General features: G+C 35.6%; 1 protein-coding gene across 1 annotated transcript in view; it reads right to left on the bottom strand.

Moving 5' to 3' along the window:
- Positions 1-4,452: 4,452 nt before the first annotated feature.
- The window catches only part of LOC121384237 (helicase POLQ-like), a 28,853-nt gene continuing 6,806 nt past the window's right edge, over positions 4,453-26,499 (bottom strand). The window contains exons 4-20 of the mRNA XM_041514525.1: positions 24,219-24,789; positions 23,492-23,670; positions 22,190-22,390; positions 21,498-21,573; positions 20,524-20,618; positions 19,055-19,162; positions 17,769-17,923; positions 16,267-16,506; positions 15,253-15,394; positions 14,307-14,411; positions 12,494-12,713; positions 11,529-11,692; positions 10,594-10,692; positions 9,233-9,406; positions 8,393-8,506; positions 7,622-7,756; positions 4,453-6,731 (exon numbers count right to left, since the gene is read on the bottom strand). Of these exons, the coding sequence (XP_041370459.1) occupies positions 6,654-6,731; positions 7,622-7,756; positions 8,393-8,506; positions 9,233-9,406; positions 10,594-10,692; positions 11,529-11,692; positions 12,494-12,713; positions 14,307-14,411; positions 15,253-15,394; positions 16,267-16,506; positions 17,769-17,923; positions 19,055-19,162; positions 20,524-20,618; positions 21,498-21,573; positions 22,190-22,390; positions 23,492-23,670; positions 24,219-24,789 (2,856 nt within the window). The 3' untranslated portion in view covers positions 4,453-6,653. The remainder of the gene's footprint in view (positions 6,732-7,621; positions 7,757-8,392; positions 8,507-9,232; positions 9,407-10,593; positions 10,693-11,528; positions 11,693-12,493; positions 12,714-14,306; positions 14,412-15,252; positions 15,395-16,266; positions 16,507-17,768; positions 17,924-19,054; positions 19,163-20,523; positions 20,619-21,497; positions 21,574-22,189; positions 22,391-23,491; positions 23,671-24,218; positions 24,790-26,499) is intronic.

The raw sequence follows: 26,499 nt of genomic DNA, 5'->3' as shown, positions 1-26,499 counted from the left end.
CGTTAAAAAAAAAAAAACTAACTTTTCTTGAATAACTGTAGTATTCAAACAGAAAACAAAGTTCTATGTCAATGATGTCATGTTCATAAAGAAAAGTTAAGAAATCATCCTAATGAAGGTTGAAAACTTTTTCTGCATACAAAGATGTATCGGAAGCCGGCTTTGGGGCCTATAATATTATTAATTTGCAAAACTTCAGAATTTTGTACTTGTCAAGAGAAATATATGAGGAAGAAAAGCATAACATAAAATACTGTATCACAAAATAATATAACAGCACAGCAGCATACATAGCATAACAACACAGCATAATTTAAAGGGCCGAAAGGCAGGCTCTACTGTCAGTTTCTAAAATCATAATATCCCCTTGGATGCATCCTGGGGTTTTCTCGCATTTGAAACTACTTTCAACCACTCGAACTTTCCCCCATCAAGACTTCTGGCTATAGGCACCAGTTCTGCTTCTGAAAATCTATTTTTTCAGAAGGATGCTGTAATTTAAACATCTGACAAAAAACTGAATTTAATTATGTGCAAGTACTAATAACTGACTAAAAACAATGAAAGAACGAACGAAAGAAAAAAAGAAGAAACAAAGAAAATGTAGAAAAGGTAAACGCTTGACTGAAAACAATATAGCCTATTACGTTTGTTTTTCTTTTCTCCCTTTATTATTTTTGCTATTCTCTTTCAACATATACTGTTTTGTTCTTTGTTAAATTGTTTTTAGTGGACCAGTATTGATCTCAAATTTGAATTAAATCAATCGGAGTGCGTTTATCACACAATCATTTGAGAATTGTATTAAAAACAATAAAAATAATATAAAAATTTAAAGAGAGATGTCAATACATTTGTAATTTTATACGATTAAATGACCCTCATCATTAACTACGTATACATTCTTTCTTCTTTATTTTTCTTTTTTCAAGAGTTCAGTATTTAATTGTCCGAAGTGTACATAAGCACAATGGACCCACATGTAGTCAGTCACCTTAGAATTCAGTTACATAAAGTGTTTTCTTTCACTATTCGGGCGAGACGTAGTCCAGTGCTACGCTTGATACGCTGTCGGTTTAGGATCGATCCCCGTCGGTGGGCCCATTGGGCTTATTTCTTGCTCCAGCCAGTGCATCACAACTGGTACATCAAAAGCCATGGCATGTGCTATTCTGCCTATGGGATGGTGCATATAAAATATCCCCTGCTGCTAATCGAAAAGGGTAGCCCATGAAGTGGTGACGGCGGGTTTCCTCCCTCAATATCTGTGTGGTCCTTAACCATATAACCGTAAATAAAATGTGTTGAGTGCGTCGTTAAATAAAACATTTCTTTCTTTCTTTTCCTTCCTTCTTTCACCATCATGAGGTTATCTATGAAGTACGTATACGTATGTTAATGAATCTGCGATTTTACCTCCATCCCAACGATGTATGCCTAAAGTTTTGAAACTTTCATTACTTTTTTTTTTTTTTTCCGAGCTTATATCCAATTACGGTTTAAACACGCTGTTCTAGGCACACATCTGAGATATCTGAGCTGTCTGTCCAGGACAGAGGGGTTAGTTGTTTGTTCTCAGTTGTTAGTGAGAGAGAAGAGGTGTAGTGGTCTTACACCTACCCATTGAGTCGTTAAAACTCGCTCTGGTTGGGAGCCGGTACCGGTTTGCGAACTCTGTAGCCATCAGCCTTATTTTTGATGGCTTAACCACGACACAACCGAGGCCGGTTTTTCATTACAAAACACCCAACTTCTTTCATGTACTCGCGTTCACAAATCATCCATACCGAAGTATTCTGGTTATAATTAGGAGCTAGAATGTTATTCATTATACTCCATGAATTTTGAGATATATAACAATGAACATAATTTAAAGTTTATCAATAAAAAAGTTTTAAACAAACTTAAATTTTAAAACTAAGATTCAGTAGGCCTTATTTTATGAGACTAATACACTTTTGGGTGCGTAATGTCCTCGGTATGCCAACCACCCCTACCCCAACCCCTATTGGCGTACACGTACTTGATGAATGAATGAATGAATGAACGAACGAACGTTTAACGACACCTCAGCACAAAACCACACATCGACTACTGGGCGTCAGAAAACGTAAGTAATTTGTAAAATTTTGTAAAACCACAGTGTAAAGAGCTGTGGGGAATGCCCTTTGTAAAACTGAATGTTATAACATTGAATTACCTGAGGAATCTATGGTAGTTAGCGAAAGATCTTTAACCAAACAGTCTGCAATGGCTGCCGGGATAGTCATGAGTAAGAACATCATCGCCGTCGTCGACATGCTGCGGTTAGTGCGTTTAAAATCTAATTACACGAGACCCTTGGTGACCGCATTTAATACACGTAAACAACATTATAATTGTTGAGCAATCGTTGCGCAACACGTTTCCAGATGTTTCGACCATAAAATGTTTTTATGTAATATCGCTACAAACATTGTAGCCTTTACGTCTCATACAATAAGCGGACACAATAGAACTTCAAGTTAATATGTCATCAACATTACTAGCCATAGTAAACATGGTGTACTTCAGATACAGTTATACATATGGTTTGACAGTTTACAAGATCAAAGTAATTGTATTGGCTTTCCGACAGTTTTGACGTCAATAAAAATAGGGTAAAAATCCGGGTTTGAATATTATTTTTATGAATTTCTTTCAGGGAAGGGGTTACATTAGCTCGATATAGGGCTATATTTGTTGATTTTGTAAGAAAATCGGCGCTATATTTTTGTATTGTGTAAATGATTACTACATATAAATATTGTAATTGATTTTTATTTTAATACTAGGACCTACATGTAGTACAATGGTTTCCAATATCTTGTTTTTAAGGAACAAATAATGTATTATAAGCATACAGATTATAATTGGTATACATTGTTAATCATTAGAACAAAAGAAACAAAAACAAAAACTAACACATTAATAAATAAAAAAACAGTCACCACAAACGATCTAAATACCCTAAACTACTCATCAAAATTAGTTAAGAATAGACTGTAACCAGGCGCGTGTGCAGCGAGAGGTTTAGGGAATCGACTCCCACTCAAGTGTTTGACATCCAATAGCCAGTGATTAATAAATCAATGTGCTCTAGTGATGTCTTTAAACAAAACAAACTTTTCCGGCACATGTGTCTAACATATTTTACAATTCGTACTTAGAAAGCCAAAATTATATGAAGCTAAACAGACGCCTGTGCAGGAGATGGGTTTCAAAGGTCACGGTCGAAACCCTTCCTCTAAGCAAATTTTTTTTCAAATACATTTTCCGATGTAATATGACTCAAACCCTAGCTAAAAGGTCCCCTCTCACATCGCACCAACACGATTTTCTGCAAACCCATAACTTAAGTTTTGTACAAGTTTGTTGGATAAATCAAGACTATCCCACAGACAGGACAGCACAAGCCATGGCCTTTGATATACCAGTCGTAGTGCACTAGATAGAACAGTGGGAATCAATCCTAGACAGACCGCACATCAGGTGAGTGCTTTCCCACTGGGCTACACTACTAGGAAAAAAAGGCAAAGTTAGTGATTTAAGTTAAAGTTTGTTTTGTTTAACGACACCATTAAAGCACATTGATTTATTAATTATTGGCTATTGGATGTCAAACTTTGGTAATTCTGACACATAGTCATAGGAGGAAACCTGCTACATTTTTCCATTAGTAGCAAGGGATATTTTATATGCACTTTACCACAAACAGGAAAGCACATATCACTGTCTTTGACCAGTTGTGGTACACTGGTTGTAACGAGAAAAAACCCACTCAGCTGAATGGATCCAGTGAGGTGGTTCGATCCTGCGATGCAAGCACCTTAGGCGAGCACTCAACCAACTGAGCTAAATCCCATCCTCCATCAGAATAGTTATAAATCCACCAGCTTTAAGTGTGGTAGGTACTCCCACACACATTGAGTGCACTGGTTGGAATGAGAAAAAAACAACAATTGGTTGAATGGATTCAGCGAGGTGGTTCAATCCTGCAATGCAAGCAACTCAGGCGATCACTCAACTCAGGCGATCACTCAACTCAGGCGATCACTCAACTGAGCTAAATTATGAGTTTTAAGAGGTCAGTAGGGATGTATATGACCAACTACATCTAATCTCTCACTAACCACTATCAAATAATCATTAACACCCATCTTGGACAGACAGTTCAAACAGCTGAAGTGTGTGTCCACAGCTCAGTTGGAACGATATCAGGAGTGGGTGGCACAATCTTTAGTGGGGGATGGGGGCACAAGCCATATTTTATAAAGTTTATTTATAAAGAGTAGCCAATGCTAAGGACCGGTGTCCAGGATAGCATGCTTTAACTGCATTTGGATATAAGCTGAAAATCAAGTTAGCATTCATAATAAGAAGTGATAAAGACTAAATTGGTATCAACAATGTTACACAAAGGACAAGTATTTGTTATAAATGTACATGTATTTTTATTTTATATTAATAATATAAAAGTAATATAAATACAATATATACATCATACAGTATTAAATTAGTAACATTTGATATTGCAATAAAGTAGGCTCATCCAGAAATAATCACACAGAATGAGGCAAGAGACAACTCATTAATGTCATGGTGTACATGTTGAATTCATGGATGAAAATTACCATGTATGGACCAAAACTCCAGAAAACTTTGCCAGGCCTTGAAAGGTATACTGTGAAATCACTTTTATTCATGGTAGTCTAATTTTCGTATAATTAGTGGACTTGTGCAATCATCTAATTTATGAACACAATGAGAATATAATATATGTATTCATGTAACACAAATGTATGACACTAACTTTTCAATCAACAAATTTAAGTTCCTAACAAAATATGATTTTTAGCAAAACCACACAAAAATGAAGTATTTCACACTATATAGCCAAAAACACAAAAATCCAGAATTCTGGATACATCCAAAGGTTTTTCATCCTTGTGATTTGTGGGTTTTGTCAGAATTTTATTCATGCTCTGTATGGGACAAGTAAGATAAAAAGGGGCACCTTTATCTTTACCATATGCATGTATGCAGGACTGAAACAAAATAATCAGAGGTCTTTACCAAAAAACGGGGCCCAATTTCACAAAACACTGTAAGCCTAGTTTTGCATGTAAACATAAATCTACAACTAAACCACAATTCTTATTACTATTATAGTATAACAAATATTGATAAAAGTACACATATTTGACATAATTTTCAGCATGAAATAGATGCTAAACACATTTAAACGTATGCACAGTGTAACTGCTAGTCGCAGACATAAACTTACGATGTTTTGTGAAATAGGCCCCTAGATTTATGTATAGTGAATATTACCTTAAAATATATTTTATGGGCAGCTGCATATTATTTTTATTCTGGGTCATGGTAAAAACATTCTCTCGCTGAAAGCTACAATTTTGCTCTTCCATGTAGTATATTTGAAGGTGGGGGGTGGGCACTGTCAGTTTGATGGTTTATGTATAAAAATACACCTACATGTACTTGAGGACTAACTATTGGGGGGTGGGAGAGTCAGGTGAATTTCAAGTGTTAAATTACAGAATTTCCAGCAATCTGTAGCCTAACAAAAAAGTGTGGGTCCATGCCCTCTCCCTCCTATAACCCATGCTCCATACTACAACATTATTTATTACTGTAAATACAAACATAAAAGTGTGGGTCAATGCCCTCTCCTATAACCCATGCTCCATACTACAACATTATTTATTACTGTAAATACAAACAACAAAGTGTGGGTCCATGCCCTCTCCCTCCTATAACTCATGCTCCATACTACAACATTATTTATTACTGTAAATACAAACATAAAAGTGTGGGTCCATGCCCTCTCCCTCCTATAACCCATGCTGCATACTACATTATTTATTACTGTAAATACAAACATAACTAGTTTTAATAAACTGGTGTGTTTTTGCTATCAACAGATGTCATCAACTCACTTGATGATCCACATCTTGCCGTTAATGTGGAGCTTTTTAATTCATTGGATATTTACACTTTTAGAGAGCATCCTACTCTCTGTACATTACCGGGGCCGACAGCATATTTTTTTTACCTCCAATATCAATGTTTTTTGTAAATAATTTCAGTTTGGTTTTACACAAGAAGAAGATTAAAAAGTATTTTGGAACTAAGAAAACACAACCATATTTGTGTCTAATTTTAAAGAGAATCGATTTAGCAATAATTGAAACTGTAATACAAACCACAATAAGAAAACTGTTTACCACCATGTTGTTTTTTAGCACTGGTATAGCCTTGCAAGGACAGATAATGGGATGGACTATAGATGATTTATTGTACATATTTAACTTTAATATTAAACATGAATTCCACACAATAACAACTTTCACCTACCATAAATGCTTTCAGTCCCCTGTGATGATCATCAATAGGTGCAACTACAAACCAAGTTTCAATGACCCGAGACAAAAATATATTCAAGATTGCACCTTTAAATAATATCAGAAACAGACCACCGTAAAATCATGAAAAACCAGTTCTGCCAAAGGAGGTTTTTTTATAGACAAGGTTGATGAATTCCTTACATTTAGCCAATTATAGAGCTGTAGAATATTCTGCTCTCTCCAAGCAAATGTTTTGTCACAGAGTAATCACAGGCTGCCTTCGGGAAGTCTGACCAAATCTTCCACCTCCTCCATCAGTACATCAGCCTTCTCCTTCAGTAGCACCTGGATAAAGAAAAACAGTGAACAGTTACTTTGATTTTATCTAACCTATTTGTTACCCCTCATACATCTCCCTGAAAGCACATTTTAAGGCTCCTAACTCTAGAATGGTGATTGCATGATGGCTTGCATATTATGTACTGGAACGTAAACATAATCACTCCATATTATATCTTCATATTTTTAATGCATTTAATAATAACAAACACATCTCGAAAGCATATTACATAATTATTACCCATGTGGTACAAAATATCTAGAGCAGTAAAAATGTATATGTGTCACGAGGGAATGACATGTTCCATGGCAGCTGTTTTTGATCTCACACATAATCATCATATTTCAACATATATGTCGTCAACTTTCATTTCTTCCAATCATTTTACTATGTTGAAAATTACTGAGTAATAACAAGCATTTTGAGAGTACTGCTAAAGCAATACATGTCCCCTACCAGGCGTAACAAATTTTTGTATCTCCTATGTTCAAGAGCCATAACTTGTCAAAAATGGGTAAATCGCCATGAAAACAGTCAAACTTGATCTGTAACAGTACATGATAAAGCTATACACAAATGTCAGCTCAATATCTCAAGGCATTGTGAAAAAAAACATCTGGAAAACTATATGTGAGACAGACAAAGGGACAGATGGACAGACGGAGATGAAACCTATAGTCCCCTCCAGCTGGACTGATAGGAGACTAAAAAGGGCCCATATATTTAATGCTATCTTAGTGCTACGATATTGTAAAACCATAAAGAGCTATGATGTGTGTCGTAGTGACATCATAGTCTATGACGTTTTTACGATATCATAGCGATAATACAGCTTTAAAAATATGTGGCCAGGATATTAAACTGAGCAAAGTGAGCTCCTAGGGTTCACAAATACCTTGGCTGATGCTACAACTTGTCTAGCCGCCTTCCTAGGCATGTGTTCAATCTTCTTGACCAGAGTTTCAGGATCAGCATTGGCCACGGCCTGCAAGGTTCTCAATCCAGCACTGTACAGTTGGCGAGCACGCCCCTGAAAGCACCAGTTCATAATCTTAAAGTGATAGACCCTAGTTTTTAAACACTATTTTTCACTATTACAGCTAACCAAAATCAAAACATTTACTTTAGATTTTATTGTTTAGATTATCCATTTCCGTACATCCAAAGTGTTTCAGGTCATTTTGGTGTTTCTTAAACCACAAAATGCATTTTTCTTATTTTTAAAAATACCTGTACCTCTAAGAAGTAACAGTTATGGAGATAAGCTCTAGTCTACTTTGCAAGATTATTTCCCCGTTTCAACATTACAGACTTTTGTTTCACTCTGTTGTCATTCCATGATTATCCAAATGTGTTACAAGTTTGTAGAATAACCAAACTAGGGTGTGTGACTTTAAAAGGGGCCAGGCTAATCTCTATGTAAATGCTAAATGGGTGTATGGTAGATTAACATAAATGGGTGTATGGTAGATTAACATAAATGGGTGTATGGTAGATTAACATAAATGGGTGTATGGTACATTAACATAAATGACAAGCAGGGCTAGCTCTGGCACTCATCAAATTTGCCAATTGCGAATTTTGAAAGCAGTTGGCGAATTTTATTTTAATTTCGTGAAAAACATTCAAAGACTATGCAGTACTACAAAATGAGTTGAAAACTCACCAGCTTTATTCCCGGTATTTCCATCAGTGGTATTAGCTCCATGGACACGCAGTATGTCAGCCGTTTCACGAAGTTACCAAGGAGGTCTTGAAAGGCCCAGAATTCAGCCAGTTCCTGAAATACATTATTATGGAGAGTTAAATTTGACCATTTTTCAGTTCATTGGTTGCTGGAGATTAGAAGGGTGGGTGGGTTTTCCTTCATGGTTGCTGTGAAAGGGTGATGAAGGTGATGTTTTGTTACGGGGGAAGGGGGGTTGATCATTCATTGGTTGATGGTGTTCAGAGGGGTGAGCTGGTGTAAAAGGGTGGTGAAGGTTGTATTTCGTTTATTGAGGTTTGACCATTTTTCAATTCATTGGTTGTTGGCGATTACAGGGGGTAGTAGCGTTTTCTTCTCGGGTAAAGGGTGGTGTGAAAGGGTGGTGAAGGTAGTGTTTTGTCAGGAGGGCAGAGGGTTGATAATTTTTGTATTTATTAGTTGCTGGTGTTTGGAGGGGTGGGTGGGTTTTTTTTCTGGGGTGGAGGGTGGTGTGAAATGGTGGTGAAGGTGGTGTTTTGTTACTGGGGGAGGGGGCTGATCATTTTTCAATTCATTGGTTGCTAGTGCTTACAAGGATGGCTGGATTTTTCTTCTGGAGTGGAGGGTGATGTAAAAGAGTGATGATGGTGGTGGGTGGATTTGGGGGGGGGGGGGGGGGGGGGGAGATAAGGATTTTGTTTTGTTTTTACAGAAATAATGATTTTGTCATACTTGATAGAAATGGAAATAATAATCTCAATTAAATATTTTAATATACCCAACAGACATACAAGTGAAACATAAAACATTTCAACATACCTGACAGAAATGGAAGACGCACGAAGCAAAACTTGCTGCAGCAGAGAGCAGATTCTGAATGAATCCCCGCGGGTACTGGAATCGTGACGAGACGTCCCACACAGACCGCTGCTGCCACAGGTCGTACAGAATCAGCGTCAAGAAGAAACGACTGATTACAAACTCATCAACTTTCTGAATAATTTAAAAAAAAATTATTCAATGTTGCCATGTGAGTCTTCGTCTCATAAAATGAATAGTAAAATGAACACAATTGCCCATTGTACGAAGATGTTTAATGATAAGGAATGTTTTAAAATGTTAAACAATGTTTCTAACAAATAATTATTCTCATTTAATAAAATCTACATCCATCTCTGTATAGAACATACTTAGAGACTGATATAATCTATTTGACAATTTGTCATGTGAACATTTTCGAAACACTTATAATTAATATTTGTAAATTTAATACAATAAGATAATATATTTTGTTAATGTTCCAACCAGTTTTCATCTCAAGTGACGGAATGGTTCTAGTTTTTACAACCACATGTGGAAACTCTAAAACTTGTTTTAAAATTTTCCTGGCAAATCATGTCTTAGAATTAAAACAGTGCCTTAACACAGCAGTCCTTCTGAAGGTGTCTCATAAAATAATGATTTAAATAAGGTTTGTTTTGGGGGTTTTAGCTAAACACATAAGACATGTGACTGTTTTATACTCGTCTCTTAAGATTAAAACCTGGGAGGAAATAAGTGGTCACATTAGACCGGTGGCTGATGAATACAGGTGACCACTTGGGCAGGTTTAAATGATCAAATTCAATTTATATGTGGCTATAATAAAAGAATTTCCTGAGTTTAATTTCACTGTTAAACAGACTGTCCTCAGTTTGTTGTCATTTAGAACATTCTTGCAAAAAATAACATTTTGAACGACTTAAATTACATATGAAACACATATTCTAAGGATATCAGTGTCTGTATGTTCAATGATTCTGGTGTTCTTAATGTCTGTAGTAAAAACTGAATTTTACTGTCCTATGATTACGTACATGTACATATGAAAAAATATATATTGGGAAATAAAATGTTGTTTTAGCTACCATAAAAATTAGGACGATCAGAAACATGATTATAGGTAAAAACAGGTACTGATATTTCACAATATGAAATATATATATATTAGGAAATAAAGTGTTGTTTTAGCTACTTTAAAAAACATAGGAAAATCATAAACATTAATATACAGATATTTCACAAAATACATGTATGTAATTATTGTAGTTATTAAATAGGCCCTATCAGTCTGGAAAATCTTAACAATGGCAGGAAACGGAGGACAATCTTTATATGACAATGTACAGCACAGCACCCACCTGTCTCGTTGATTGACCCGATGCTTTCTGGGCAATGTAGCTTTCAGGGACTCCAATTAATGATGCAACTTTTAGTTCAACCGGTGAGAGTGTGTTCATCTGAAAATATATAATGTTCTTCTGGCTTTTAAATTTACTACATGCAAAAAACCACCACACCCATATATTAAAATAGGTCTTAATTAACTTATTATGTTACAAAATGGTCAAATAAAAAGGTTAATATAATTATGGACATTTTACTAAGTAGTATCATAATAATCTAAGGATCTTCTTTTCTTTTTTTCAATAATAAGTATTTGTTGATATTCTTACCAGAGTCCCAGCACCTGATGGAGGTGTATTTTTTTCAATAATAAGTATTTGTTGATATTCTTACCAGAGTCCCAGCACCTGATGGAGGTGTATGTTTTTTCAATAATAAGTATTTGTTGATATTCTTACCAGAGTCCCAGCACCTGATGGAGGTGTATGTTTTTTCAATAATAAGTATTTGTTGATATTCTTACCAGAGTCCCAGCACCTGATGGAGGTGTGTTTTTTCCTAACCCACATAAATTTTTCATTCTCATAATTTAAAGATACATATGTTATGGGGAATAATTTATTGCGGGCCATCCGTAAAATCATTTTCTATAACCCAATCCTCCCATTTTAGAAGAGAGTCATTTGGTAAGAATTAAAAAAACTAAAATCATTTTTATTAGAAGTGTATTGAAAAAAAAATGGAGGTAAATTAAAAAAGAAAATCAACCCATAAAAATAATTAGTTGGCTTGATTTTTACAAGTTAGCTGGGTATAAAATAACTTTTTAAGTTTATCCTCAGCTTTAAAATTATACGACTCTGCATTCAACACTATATTTACCCATATCACTCATGTGAAACATATTTCAACAGTTTAAAATGAAGACACAAATTGTATATCTATTCACCTGTTTGAAGTAAACCATCCAAGGCAGATTAGCTTTGATGTTGTTGACGAAATCGTATGGTGTGATAAGAAAGAGAAGGTGAAGGTGACTGGCCAGCACCAGGGATTCCTCGGCTTTCTTCAAGTCCCGGTACAGCTGGGGACTGTTGTCAATATCCACCGAGCCTGAATCAAACAACTAGAGTTTTAGAATATCAGGAAGGAACTCGGGAAAATACTGTGCTAGTGATGTCCAGTGTTCGGTTGTAATTGATAAATATCCATTATCGATTGATGGAGTTTGTTATTGTATAACAACAACACTAGAGCACACTGATTTATTAATCATCGGCTATTGGATGTGAAACATTTGGTAATTTCAACATATAGTCTTAGAGAGGAAACCCCCTACATTTTTTCATTAGTAGCAAGGGATCTTTTATATGCACCATTCAGACAGGATAGTACATACCACAGCCTTTGATATACCAGTCGTGGTGCACTGGCTGGAATGAGAAATAGCTCAATAGGCGCACCGATGGGGATCAATTCTAATACTGATCACGCATCAAGCTAATGCTTTACCATTGGGCTATGTCCCGCCAAAATTCAAATGATTCTTTCAACTTTATTAATAGCTTCTAGAATGTTCAGTAGGAGGATGCTGCCACTGAACACAATTGCATACCTCACAGCACTCAATAGATGCAGCTACTTAATGTTTCACACAGACTTGTTTTCTTTCTTTCTTTTTTTCAAAGATAATGAACAGCCTGAGCTTCTATACAGTAGCTAACACTGGATGAACTGAAGATCAAAAGTATTCCATATCTTTGATTTATTTAATCCATAAAAAACTGCACAAAAATATAAATAAAAGAACATCATGGACTATTAAAGGAATATCTTAAACAGAAAGTAATACAGAGGTTAAACCTCTACGACAACAAAGTACCAGACTGCAGTGAGCTAACTTTCTTCAATTACCTTTGAACGTAGCCTTGCCCAAAGGAGTTACCTCCAAACACAACTCAGTGCTGCCATCTTGTGACAGAGTTTGCTTTCGCTGGATGACCAGCTTAAGATCGATCAACTGTTGTAAGCTATTCTTCGTAACCGTGGTAACATCTACCTGCAAGGTCTTTGACTGGACAGCCATGAGTGTCTTTTCCATCAAAGTGAAAACGTCCTCAGTGCTGGTAACAATCTGTAAGTATAAGTATAGCTACACAACATGCTTATTAAATTGGTTTGTAAATTCAACCAGTTATGCATTGCAATTTACTGAACGTAACCAGTGGTTATACGGGTAAGTAATGATGTAATTAGTATTAAGCATGATTTAGAAACATCTGACGACCTCGAAATTGCCATAGTTGCGATATGAATTGCCATAGGTTAGTGGCTTTACCGATGATGGTTCATTTTGCCACTGGATAAAAAATATTTTTGTTGCTTAAAAGAATACGTTTTGGTTTTGGTTTTGCCCACAGCAAAAACATTTCCAAATTCTTAATTCGCACGAGGTGTTTGTGTCAAATAATGAAATGTCTTTAGATTCTTAACTTCGCCTGAGGTGCTTGTGTCAAAGGAGTTCTCAGAGGAGACCTGTTCTCTGATTGGATTCCTCCCCACCCATCTCAATGAATGGTATATGTGGTATGTGATGTCCTGTCTGTGGGAAAGTGCATATAAAAATCCTTTGAGCACTATTAATGGAAACATGTAGGTTTCCTCCTACATTGTATGTTGGAATTACCAAATGTTTGACACCTAACAGCCAATGATAAATAAAGCAGTGTTCTCTAGTGGTGTTAAACAAAGCAACCTTGTTAACTGTGTGTTTAACACATTGGAGAAAACTTGAGGTGTTTTCTTTTTTTATAGATACATTACCTGTCCTCAAACAAGTGCATCCCCCCCCCCCCCCCCCCCCCCCGGTTAGTAGTCTGGTCCGAACATCCCAAAAGCCAATGGGATGGCCTAAATTCTTCTACTGTATGCTCCCTCAGGTTCCGGTCACGTGACTGTAACTTCCTTCTCTTTTCCTTCGTGGTTTGGTCTTTTTATTTGGCTCTGATTTATTCGGACCAGACTACTAGCCGTAGGGGGGGGGGGGGGGGGGGGGGGGGGGGAGTGCACTTGTTTGAGGACAGGTAATGTGGAAAAGAAAGTATGTTATAAAAACACTTGATAGGCTACTAAAAAGCATGATTTTTTGTACACTTTACTACAGGAAGTAGAGCACTTTTAAGACTTGTAAGTCTTTGCCATATCTGTCAATGGCAATGATTGAAATGGGGGAAAGAGTTCACATATCATCCATGGGTGACACTTCATACCACAGGCAAGTGCTTTGCCACTGAACTACATCTCACCCAAGTGTGTATGTAATAATAGTGATTATTATAGAAGCTTGTGTGTCGTACTGATTTTACAAAACAGGTGTCAGGATCTTGTATTGCCCAAGCTAATTTCGTAAAATCAGTACGACTCGCACGTGAGTGTAATAATTTCTTTATTATCCACATTATTATTATGGGTTTTTTTTTATGAATAACAAGACCCAACTCAAAATGTTTCAACCACAACTAGAAGGAGACGACGAAATGATGTCATATTTCACATGCAGTTTTTATTAACTCAGTTATGTTGAACCACATGGATAATGAATGATTTTAGGTAAAACTTTAAACAAACATCAGTAGTGAGACAAAAAAACAGTTTTAAAAGTAGATGTTTCCACTATATATTGGTTCACTTGTGACCAAAATGTTTACAGTACATGCATCCTGCTTACCTTCAGACCAATGGCAGACAAGAGAAGTTTTCTGATCCCTTTTCCTTCCTCGTACATCAAACTGCTGTGACAGAGGTCGTGCGGACCAGTCAACAGTTTTAGTAGCTGAAACGTAATAATGGACATCTTTCTTTTACAACAACCTGTTTTAACTGCTGAATAAAGAATATTAAAAAATTACTTTTTATTTATGAAATACAGTAAAAAATCATCCTTAATATTAAACTATCATTCTTAATTCAAAATTATCTTTTAAAAAATTTCAGATGGGGAAACAAAAAAAAGACTTGGGTTCTTATATATCCAGGGAACATCTGGTTTTCAGAATCTTGATTAGCGATATTTCTAGTCAGCTGAAAATGATTAGCAACTTCTGTTTATAATTAAATTTCCATTACATTCATTACCACATAACGTCATTCCATTGGTTCAGAATAGCAATGGGAGTTTGTTCAATTCTCGATGAATGTAAAAATTACGTCATGAGGGAACATCATATCTAATGATGTCCTTTTATATGGGCAAGAAGTCTTGCAGAGCGTTATTGTTTATGGACCAAAAATAATTATAATAAAAAGTATGTTGTTTTAGTGTTATTATTAGCAAGTATGATTCAAATTTAATTATAAGTATTGTCTGTTATTTCTTTTACTTTCATCGGGGTATGAACAAAACAAATCATCCGCAAACTTATGTGAAAACGTCTTCACCGATTCAGTTTGCGGATGATTTTTTTTTTTCATACCCCGATGAAAGTAAAAGAAATAACAGACAATCCTTAAACGGTTTTAAAATTGTGCAGCGATCTCTGAATTGCGACGCGACACTTAATAAAATAATCCCTGATATCCCCAACATTACTGCCTGTATCATACTTATTTTACAATGAAATGGTTCATAATGTTACGGCACCAGCTTGAAATTAGTTATATCATAAGTTTATTACTTTGTCTTTATCCGATTTCTTTGCAATCAGAATGCTCTCCCCTGTGGAATCAATCCCAGCCCTCCCTGCTCTTCCTGTCATCTGTTTGTATTGATTGTGACCAATAAACTCAGTGGCTACATATGGACTTCTGAGTATCACTCTGTAATATTAAAAAACAATGATTTATTATTAATTTAAAAAAAAAAAAAACTGTAAAAAGCATCTCATTTTATCAATCAGTCAATATTAAATTATAATAACATGTACACAACAATATAAACCTATGTGTTGCCTAAACTTTACTGTGTCCCATTGCCTTAACACCCATCCCAAAACCAATATTCTCTGCAGAAATATCTGTCATTAGCATTTCTGATGTCTCATGAAAAAAGAAGAAGAAATATTCAACAACAGCTAAAAAATATGCATTAGATACATTTCAGTTAAGATGATTGAAGAAAAAAAAATTAATAACAAAATAATTGGTTTTACAATTAAAGTCTACATAGTGCACATTATTTTCTTCAATGGCTATAAAATATCTTAAATAGAATGAAATATTAAATGCAGGATATTCTCACACTAAAACTCAATTATATTCTACCAATCATAACTTTAAGCATGTAAAAATGTAATTAATTCACTAGAGCTGGGCGGTATACCGCATATACCACTTGGTATCAGTATCATGTCAATACCGATTTACCGTACCAAGCAAATTTCAAAATACCAAAATTTTGGTACTGAAAAATGTTATCTGACATTTAGTAAAGCACTAACAATATATCTGACAAACACAAAATAGCTGAAAAGAAGACATGAGGGCCTTGTGTATGGAATTTAATTTTAATAAGATCAAATTAGCGGGTGAGACTTAACTCAGGGATGCATTTAAAGCAGAGTATACTGAAAATACTGTTCAATAATGGTATCGTATCAATACCGAATACCATATCGATACCGAGGTAACTAACCCCCCAAAATACTGATACCAAACCTAAAATTTCAAGACAGCCCAGCTCTATAATTCACCTTTTTGCCGGCAGATTGACTCCAGCTGCCAGTGTTGAGGTGCATGTCAGCAGACAGAGTGTTCCGTCGGAGTACGAGTCTTCAACAAGGCGTCGTTCGTCCATGGTGAGCCCGCTGTGGTGGTACGCGATGCCAAAGTGCACAGTGTACTGCAGCACAGGACAGATCTGTCCCTCTCCGTCCTTGTACAGCTCCCTCAATAACGCCTTCCGCTCAGTCTTCTTCACATCCGTCAACTTTCTAGAAAATACAGTTCACACTTTCAAAAATTCATCTTAAAATTCTGTAAGGGTTTTGGGAGGTTTTTTGTTTTGTTTTTCAAAAAACCATATTGAAAAGTGGATTTTTTCTATATTTTAGTAATTTTGCAATTGAAGAGTGTTTGACAACACTGATTTAGTCCAGAACTAGAGGAAAACGGGAGATAAGTATATCAATTACCTGTATGCTATACTGTGTAAGGTTACATGCACAGTGGTTATCCACAACATGAATTAAATCCCTTACAAAGTTGAAATAAACCAATGGTGCAAATTAAGTTACAATTGTTGGAAACATAAAACAGTTTTTCTTAAACCAATATTTTGTGGTCTTAAGTTTTATAAGAACTCTCTTCACTTGGGTATTGTAAATTCATTAACATCATTTAGCCTGGTGGGTGGGGGTTTTTTTTTGTGTTTTTTTTTTGGGGGGGGGGGTTGGGGGGAGTTTATCATGATATGATCTTAGAGACCGAAATTAATTTTCTGCACTTTAGTTATGGTTACGTCAGATATTTCCAATGATTTGTTGACTCAGGGAAGACATACCACCTGAGTTTATTTCAGCTTTTATTACATTAGCCAATATTGCATTTACGTTCATACGATCACATATTGCACAAAATCTTGTGGTATTATTATCACTTGCTGATTCAGTAATGAGCACCTGTCTTAACCAAAATGTGACTGAATTATCTATATTCCTCAAACAGTGTACTAAATGAAATTGGAACAAATACTGGATACTTTTATGAGAAGTAAACAATCAGGGACACTGTGTCATCGGATGTTTACCCAAATCATTAAAACAAGATCTATTGCTCAAAACAGAATAGTTCTTCAACTGGAAAGAACAATTGCAAAAAATGAAGCACTTCTATTGCTTATGAAATCTGTATTTTAATAACAATAAACAACTCATGTTAAAGGGACTGTCCTGAGTTTGTTTTCATTAAAATGTTGCTGACAAACAAGAGACATTTTACTGACTAAAGGTGAATATTAAATACATTTTTCTGCATAAAATATCAGTGGCTGCATATTAAATGAGCTACTTACAAACATGAGGACAACCAGAAACACTATACAGACACTGATAGTGTAAACAAAAAACTATCATTAATACTGTATGTAATTTCAGTTGTGAAAAGAATGTATTGTTAGAAACATCTTAACAACAACAGCAAAACTCAGAACAGTCTCTTTAATAGCAATATAATTTGATATTGAGTTCTGCCATACTTGTTGTGCTTGTTGATGAGTCGACTGAGCATGATAGCGACGTTCTCGCAGTTCTTCTTGGTGGCACAGAACACGAGGCAGGAGTTGTCCGGGATCACCTCAAGAACCAGACCCAGCAGGTGATCCGGGTCCTGCTGTTTTATCTCAGCACTGTACTAAATAAAACAGAAATATTTTATAGAACACGAGACAGGAGTTGTCCGGGATCACCTCAAGAACCAGACCCAGCAGGTGATCCAGGTCCTGCTGTTTTATCTCAGCGCTGTACTAAATAATATTGTTCACATATGGAGCAATTTTCGTTAACTAAAATCAGACATTACCCGTTTTATCATTTAGATTATCCATTTCTGTACAACACCAGTTTTTCTGGTCATGTTTCTAATACTGTATTTTAAAAAAATGCACATACCTCTGAGAAGTAAGGAGACAAGCTGTAGTCTGTTTTAATGGTATTTCTCCATTTTATTTAACTTTTTTGTAAGTTTATCCAAATATGTTATAGGTTTGTAGTTTAACCAAACTTAGTGTCGATTTTCAAGGGTTGAAACTAGGGTATGCAATTTTAAACATCTAACAGGAGACGATTCACCCCAATTACCGTAGTCAAATGTTTTCGAACAGCAATGTTACACATGATTTTTCACATGTATAATGAAGAAATAATATCAATTAACATCACAATTCGACACCAAGACATTGTATGTGTAACAAGATCTCACTAAAAATGTTACATGTAAAACTTCCTCGTAAAATTTTATAAAAAATAGTGTAGTTAAATCGTCTGTCATATATTGTAATGAACATCCTTAGGTGCAACTATAAACCAAGTTGCATCAATCTAGTTTTTGAGATATGGAGCTGAACACAAATCTTTAACATGGAACTAAGCAAAAAAACTTGATGCCGTTATCGCCGGGAAAGTAATACCTATTTCCCACCCTTTTACATGGTAAAGGCGAAACAAGAAAGTCAAATGTGCGAAACAGAATTTACAAATTTACTGCAGCTTCAACCCCTGCAGTTGCCCATGGCAATCAGCAATGCCGTGGAGATTGCTGTGGAGTTTTTAATTCTCCACGGCACCTTTTTGCCGTAGACTATTCAGGTTTATTTTCAATACCATGTTTTTTCGCTGTGGATATTTTCTTAATTGCTGGAGTTGAGCTTTAAATGTGTAACAAAGGCTACATAACTACCACCCAGAATCAATTTTAGATGTTCTTTAAATGGAAACAGCTTCTCAAACTACTGTCACATATGGCCCCAGATGATGTTTTACTCACTGGAAACATGACAACTCTTTCGTGCTGTAGTTTCTCATCTGGACATAAGGCTTTCTCATTAACGGTGTAAATATTGTCCTCCACTTTAACACATTCTGTCAGTTTAACCTGAAACACAAACAAAAGTAGAAATGTGTCTATAGGACACTGATCAGATGGAAGGAAGGAAATGTTTTATTTAACGACGCACTCAACACATTTTATTTACGGTCATATGGTGTCAGACATATGGTTAAGGACCACACATATATTGAGAGAGGAAACCCGCTGTTGCCATTTCATAGGCTACTCTTTTCGATTAGCAGCAAGGGATCTTTTATATGCACCATCCCACAGATAGGGTAGTACATACCACGGCCTTTGATATGCCAATCGTGATGCACTGACTGGAACAAGAAATAGCCCGATGGGCCTACCGAAAGGGATCAATCCCGGACCGACCACACATAGAGCGAGTGATTTATCACTGGGCTATATCCCGCCCCCTTTGATCAGATGGGTGGTCAGTCATACATATAGTATTTTCCCTAGCTTGTTTTAGCATGGTGCAGCACCATGCCTCAACAGTCTAGCACCATCTTGCCTTAACCTGTGCCATACTGCACTGAGATTTAAAAAGCCTTTTTCAATGATTAATTCTAAAATTGCCTTGATGAAACACTAAAAAAATTATTATTAATTAATAAAAATATTTCTGTTATATATTTTGCCATTCATTTATTAAAGCAAAAACATTAATTACATTTACATTTATTTCAATTTTTTGTTGTTGTCTTTAATGCAAAAAAAGTGCCCTGAAAATGGTGAAAATGCCCCCAAAGTGTTTTGTTTACCATGTCTTGCCAATTTTCTAGGGAAAACACTATACATACCTACAGATGGATAGATGGATAAACATACATCTGAGGAAAAAAACATCTGATAAATTCAGCAGTTTGTTACACCATACTTTCCAGTGAAATGTTGTTATAAAAATCACACCTATTTCTACTTGTATTTAGCCTTTTGTGAGATTACACACCACAGATAAACATACTCAATAAATGTAATTAAGTTAACACTTTGATATGGAGAACAATATTTGTGTCTTGTCATTTTATGGGGGAAGTGAAATCTGTCAGTTTTGGAGTGCTGTGAATCAAACACCATTCAAGGACTATATTTAAACAAGCATTCTCAGAGTACTGCTAAAGCAATACATGTCCCCTACCAGGCCCAACAAATGTTCCCATCTCCTAATTTTATAACATTATTGTAAAAACAAATGAGTAAATTGCTATGAATGTCCAACTTGATCTATAGCTATACATGATAAGGCTATATATATAAAAAATTTCAGTGCAATATCTTGCTGCATTGTGGAAAACAATCGTTTAGTAACTATATGTTGGACAGATCAACAGACAGAGATGAAAATTACAGACCCCCCCACCCCCTCCCCTCTCCAGTATTTTGACAAAAGCTCCTACCGGTCTGAAATTATTGGAGTACATTTCAGCATGCAGAAAAACTTGCAAGTCTTTGGCATTGTTCAGGGTGGCAGTCATACCAACTATCTGGCAGGCTGTTTAAAATAAAAACATTTAAAAATAAAACAACAAATGGACGAGTGTTTTATTATTATATATTTATAGACATCTTGAACACAAAAATACCCTGACAACTGTGATGAAAAGCAATTACTCATGAGAATATCAATTGAAAATTGAACACAATATGGAAAAACAAAAGTATTGTTGTCACTGTTCTTTCTTATTCAAAGTAGCATTTTCAGTTCAGGATGCTTATATTGTGTTTGTATGATTTAGCAGGCCGGGTCCAGACCCCATCCCTCAGAAACTATTATGCAAAAACCAAGAAACAAATGATGTTTGCTAAGTAACAGTGGCTAGGTGAATGATGGTCATTTTGGCAATATAATCTCTTGATAAAAAAACAAAAAAAAACAGGTGATCTGTACAATTTATTTATAAAAAGCTCAAGTCTGTTTTGTTTAACTACACCACTAGAGCACATTGATGTAGTAATCATTGGCTATTGGTTGTCAAACATTTGGTAATTTCGATATATAGTCTTAGAGACGAAACCCACTACATTTTCCATTAAAAGCAAGACAGAATAGCACATACGATGGCCTTCGATACACCAGTCGTGATGCACTGGCTGGAACTAGAAAGAGTCTAATGGGCCCACCGACATGGATCAAACCGACATGGATCAAACCTAGGCTGATCACGCATCAGGCGAGCCCGTTACCACTGGACTACATCCCGCCCCAATTTATCTATAAAGACTAATCAATGGACCTAAAAGTGATCTTCATATGGAGGTCAAAATATTTATTTTTCGGCACTAAACTGAGCACTAAACATCAGGTGTATGCTTTCCCACCCCTTGTTGAACAAAGTGCTTATTACTGTAGGTTAATCTGTTCACAACTTACTTCCGCAGTGCAAAGTTTTCAGCAACATGGCCTCCAAGGTTGCCCCCCGACTGCCTCCCTCACCAATCATGTGTAACTAAAAGCAGTCAATAATAATATAATTACAGACAAACACAATACATTTAGATACATCTACTTTGCTTATTTAAGGTTTTGCTTTCAGAGAAAAGGAATGTGGGTTTTTTAGCGACATCTCAGCATCCTTAAACCAATGACTAGTCTGACTGATAAAATAGAGATGCTCTACAGTGTTACTCCAGCAGAATAGCAAGAATGGATCTTTGCTTTTATATGTCCTTTTCCACAGACAGAACCTTACATCTGAGATATGGATACCAGGGATTTGTTATGGCGTTCTGCGGTACCGAACATATAGCCCTTCAAAAATGCAAGTGTCACTGAAAATTCCTAATTCGATGATAAAATATTTTTGTAATTGTCCGTTTTAATAAATTAATTGAACGATGGTGCATTGCCATCATTCAATGCTCCTCCATCCCCCACCCCACCTCCCAATTTTTTTTTTTTTAAATCCCGATCGTGAATAAATCATGCTAATTTCTGAATTTTATCAGACTGTATGTAAAAATCCTGGATAAATCTATGGATACTTTACCTAGGGGCTATATCCTACTCTATAACATTACAAATCATTGAAATCAATACAAATTATACTGAATATTCTATTTTACCTCATCTACAACAACAAGTCCCAGGGAATCCATCCTGTTGAGCTCTATGAAGCTGTTTAACAGGGAATGGGCCTTCTCGATGGTTGCAATGTACAGAGAGGAACACTTCCTGTGCTTCGTTGGAGGAAACCGTCCTTTACTGGCTGCATATTCTTCCACAAGAAAATTTAACTCAACAGCAAACTGTGAGAGGTTGCGAACCTAAAAACCAAGAGACCATACAGTTTTATTTACAGGCTTTCTCCCAAAAAATAATTTGATGGTACATAATAAAAACAAACAGATCATAAATAGAGATTATTATACGAGCTTGTGTGTCATACTGATTTAACGAAACGAGTGTCAAGATTATTGTGTTACCAGAGTGAGAGCGAGGGTAATACACAAATCCTGACATGAGTTTCGTAAAATCAGTACAATTCACATGCAAGTATAATAATGTTTTTATTATTCACATTATTCAAAAAAATATTTTTCAGAATAACAACCTAGGACCATTTCAAAATGTTTCAAACGTCACTAAAAAGAGACGACGAAATGACGTAATTTTGATAAGCGTTTACAATAGGGAAGTCGCATTAAGTTATGATGTAATTCCACAAAATTACGTCATTCGTTGTGCACGTGGATTCATTACGACACATGTGGGTCATACTGGTTATATTTCCATGAATATCTTGAACTATGTGGATAACAAGTGTCCCTACTAGGTGGTTATGGGGTGAAATCTTTTGAAAATGTGGGATGTTACAAACCTAAAAACCAAGAAACCAGAGTTTTATTTAAAGGCTTTCTGCCAGAAAATAATTTGAGGGTACGTAATAAAAACAAAACAGATCATAAGTGCCCCTAGTAGGTGGCTGTGGGTTTAAAATCTTTTGAAATTGGAATGCATTTCATTTACTTTGACAAATTTTAAGCAGCAGTTCTCCACCTATAATCTTTCTAAAAATTATAAAAATGTATCAATTAATTTCCAAGATTTTATGGTACGTAATATATTTTATCATCCGTACCCTCTGGCAGAAACCATGCTTTATAAATAATTATAAAGTCCTAAACCCAACTGATACAATAGAATTGAAGAATGTTCATATACACCATTAGTCAATGCATACTGTTGACAAAACATGCATGTATAAATAATAAATAATTTTAATTTTGTAGTGTATACCATTGTATTAACTATTTATCCTGCTCATAGTCACTGGCTAACATTACATACAATATAATCAGTGTTCATGGTTTATCCCCCCCCCCCCCCCCCCCCCCCCCCCCCCCCCGAGTTATTCAAATAGTTACCTTTTCTTGGACAATGGAGACAAATGGCAAAACAAGAATAACATCCTTCTTTTTGCACAGCAGCTCTCGGAGAATAAGAATTTCCGCCACTAGCGTTTTCCCGCCACTTGTCGGCAGAGAGTAAATGAGGTTCTTTCCCTCCAGCACAGCGGGAAGTTGCAAGCATTCCTCCTGCCATTCTAAAAACAAAACAGAAGTTTAATATCTGATGTTAGTAAAAATAAAAGCTAAGAACCGTGATAATAAAAATCATCAATAAATTTTTGTAAGTTGCAAAATATATTAACTATATATTATAATTGTAACAGCATTTAAAATAAGCCCCAAATAGGAATGTCTATGGACAAATGAATCATGAAATGTATTTGAGTTAAATTTTCCTTTGCCAAATAACTGCTCGGGTTGAGGAAGTGTGCACATTGCAGGTTTTAGAATACACATTTTTAGCATCCAGAGAAATGTTAATATAAAATGTATGTTTTAATCGTATGGGTAAGTACAGTGAAATCTCTATAAACCTGACATCCATGGGACCAAGTAAGAAACCTGGTTTTAAGGGGTATATGGTTTACAGAGGTTCTGTCCTGTACTGACATTTAAAAATGGACCGTGAAAAACGTCCAGTTTTGAGGGAATTCCGGTTTACTGAGGGTCCAGTTTAAAGGAGTTACACTGTATATGATTACTATCAATTAAAAACATACACACTGAAAATAAATCATCAAACCATATAGCTTGGCAATTCCTCTTTGGGTCTTCAGCAGGTGCTCCACTTTGGATGGCAGGCCGTGGAATGGGCCGATATCTACATCCGTTCCCTTCTGGTGAATCTGAGCCGCTTCATCTCTCGCTCGTGACATCACTTCCTCTCGAAGCTGTCCCAGGATCCCCCTTGTTGGTGTCAACTCGGACGCATTCTTTTGCATTTGCTTTTTAAATTTGTCTTTCAGGGAGAAACCTGTTACACTTACAGACTTTGGCGTTTTTGCAGTCTGTTCGTGAAAATCATTTTTAATTTCTATTTGGTTCTTTTTTTCCTCATTAACACTGTTCACCTGAATCTGAGTTTTTAATGACATTTCTGTCAAACTTACAGAAGTTTTTGTACTCTGTTCATTTTTAATTAGTATGTGGTTCTTCATTTCTCCATTTCCACAGCTGCCATGAGTAGAACCCACATGGGTTTTATGATCTGACGAAGTCTTAGGAATGTCATCAAACAGGTCAAGGTCAAGTTCAGCTAACAGTGAATCACTTGTGTCAAGTATGCCGCTGTCACTCATAGCTGGATTAACTTCCTTCAAGAAGAAATAAACAACAAAATAAACGGCAATGTGAAACATCTTTGGTTATCCATTCCTGCGATAAATTAAATTCTGGACAACAATAGTCCTTCCCATCAGGTAATTTTGTTTTATTACTTTGGTATTTATTAAACGTTATTTGTTTCTGTGCCGACTGTTTTCTAAATTGCATAGAAAAGTAGTTTGTTTTTTCTATTTCCAAAACACTTTTTCTTTTTTTTTCTTACATCAAATCAAACTGAAATTATTTACAAAAATGTTCATGGGGCTGGGAAAGACTATAAAGAAATATGTATCAGTTTGTCACCATGATCAAAATGAAGGCGAGCTGAAGATCACTCTCCTGAAATGGTGCTAGGTGAGCAATCACACGAAGCTTCAATAAAAATGTATTAAAATATTTCTTGCAAGGTGATCAATTTACAGTTCTCCTAAAACATGTTATGCGAGTGTGGAGAACAGTGGAGTGATCACTCACCTTTCATGGCTATTGTTGTATACACAAAATACATGTACAGCCTTTAGATGTCACTAATTTGGGAGTGCAACAAGTTTCTTGTCTGTTCGCAGCAAACCAAAGTAATTTTATAGCAGTAATGTTAAAGGAACATTCCTGAGTTTGCTGCATTGTAAGATGTTTCCAACTAATCAAATATTTCTATGATTAAACTTACATGTACATATTAAATATATTTTCTTGTTTAGAATATCGGTGTGTGTATATTCAATGTGTTTAATATTTGTAAGAAGCTCAAACTGGATTTTGTCTTCAAATAATTTTGTACATACGAAAACAACATATTTTAAGAAATAAAATGAAATATAACCTAGTACAAATATTAGAACATCAGAAAGATGTTTAATATACAGCCACTAATATTTCAATCTAATTAAAATTAGCTCCACTATTACATGTGGATCTAACAGCAGCCAGTTGGAGCTCATGTCCACCAATCAAAACCTTACTTGCAGAATCATGCCAGTGATTTGAAAATAATTTGAAAATATTCCAAATTATCCTGAGGGTATACGATACATGTGAATTACGAATGCCTTATTTAGACCAGTAGAACTAATTTTAATCAGATTGCTAACAACACTGTGTAGTCTCCAATGTCTAGGGAACATTTCATCTGTAAATACTAATTTAAATATTGACCAATCACACTTCACCTTTTATAGCGTTATTTGGGAGCATACAAATTCTAAAAATATTGGGCGAGTCTATTTTAGTAGCCGCAGTACAGTGAACCATACCAATACGTACGGGATGGGTTATCAGTCTTCAATTTTACATTAACAGTGTATTTATTTATTTATATATATAAAAAAAAAAAAAAGCAAATCAGTCTTCAGGTTTAAAAATTACATTACAAATTATTTATTCTATAAAATAAAACATGTTTTAAGGCATTCGTAATTCACACAAAACATGTATACCCTCAGGATAATTCGGAATGTTTTCAAATTATTTTTAAATCACTGGCATGATTCTGCAAGAAAGGTTTTGATTGGTGGACGTAAGCTACAACTGGCTGCTGTTAGATCCACATGTAATAGTGGAGATAATTTTAATTAGCAGTGTTCTCGCTGCTCCATTTAAGTGGGGTTCCCCGCCCCGCTATTCCATTTTGCCGCCCTCTTTTCACGTTACCTGCCCTCCTTTATTTTTGAGCGCCCCTCTATCTTTTTATAAACCCCATT

The sequence above is a fragment of the Gigantopelta aegis genome, chromosome 10, assembly GCF_016097555.1.
Source record: "Gigantopelta aegis isolate Gae_Host chromosome 10, Gae_host_genome, whole genome shotgun sequence".
NCBI classification, from domain to species: Eukaryota; Metazoa; Mollusca; class Gastropoda; order Neomphalida; family Peltospiridae; genus Gigantopelta; species Gigantopelta aegis.
This window is presented reverse-complemented; position numbering and strand designations above follow the sequence as displayed.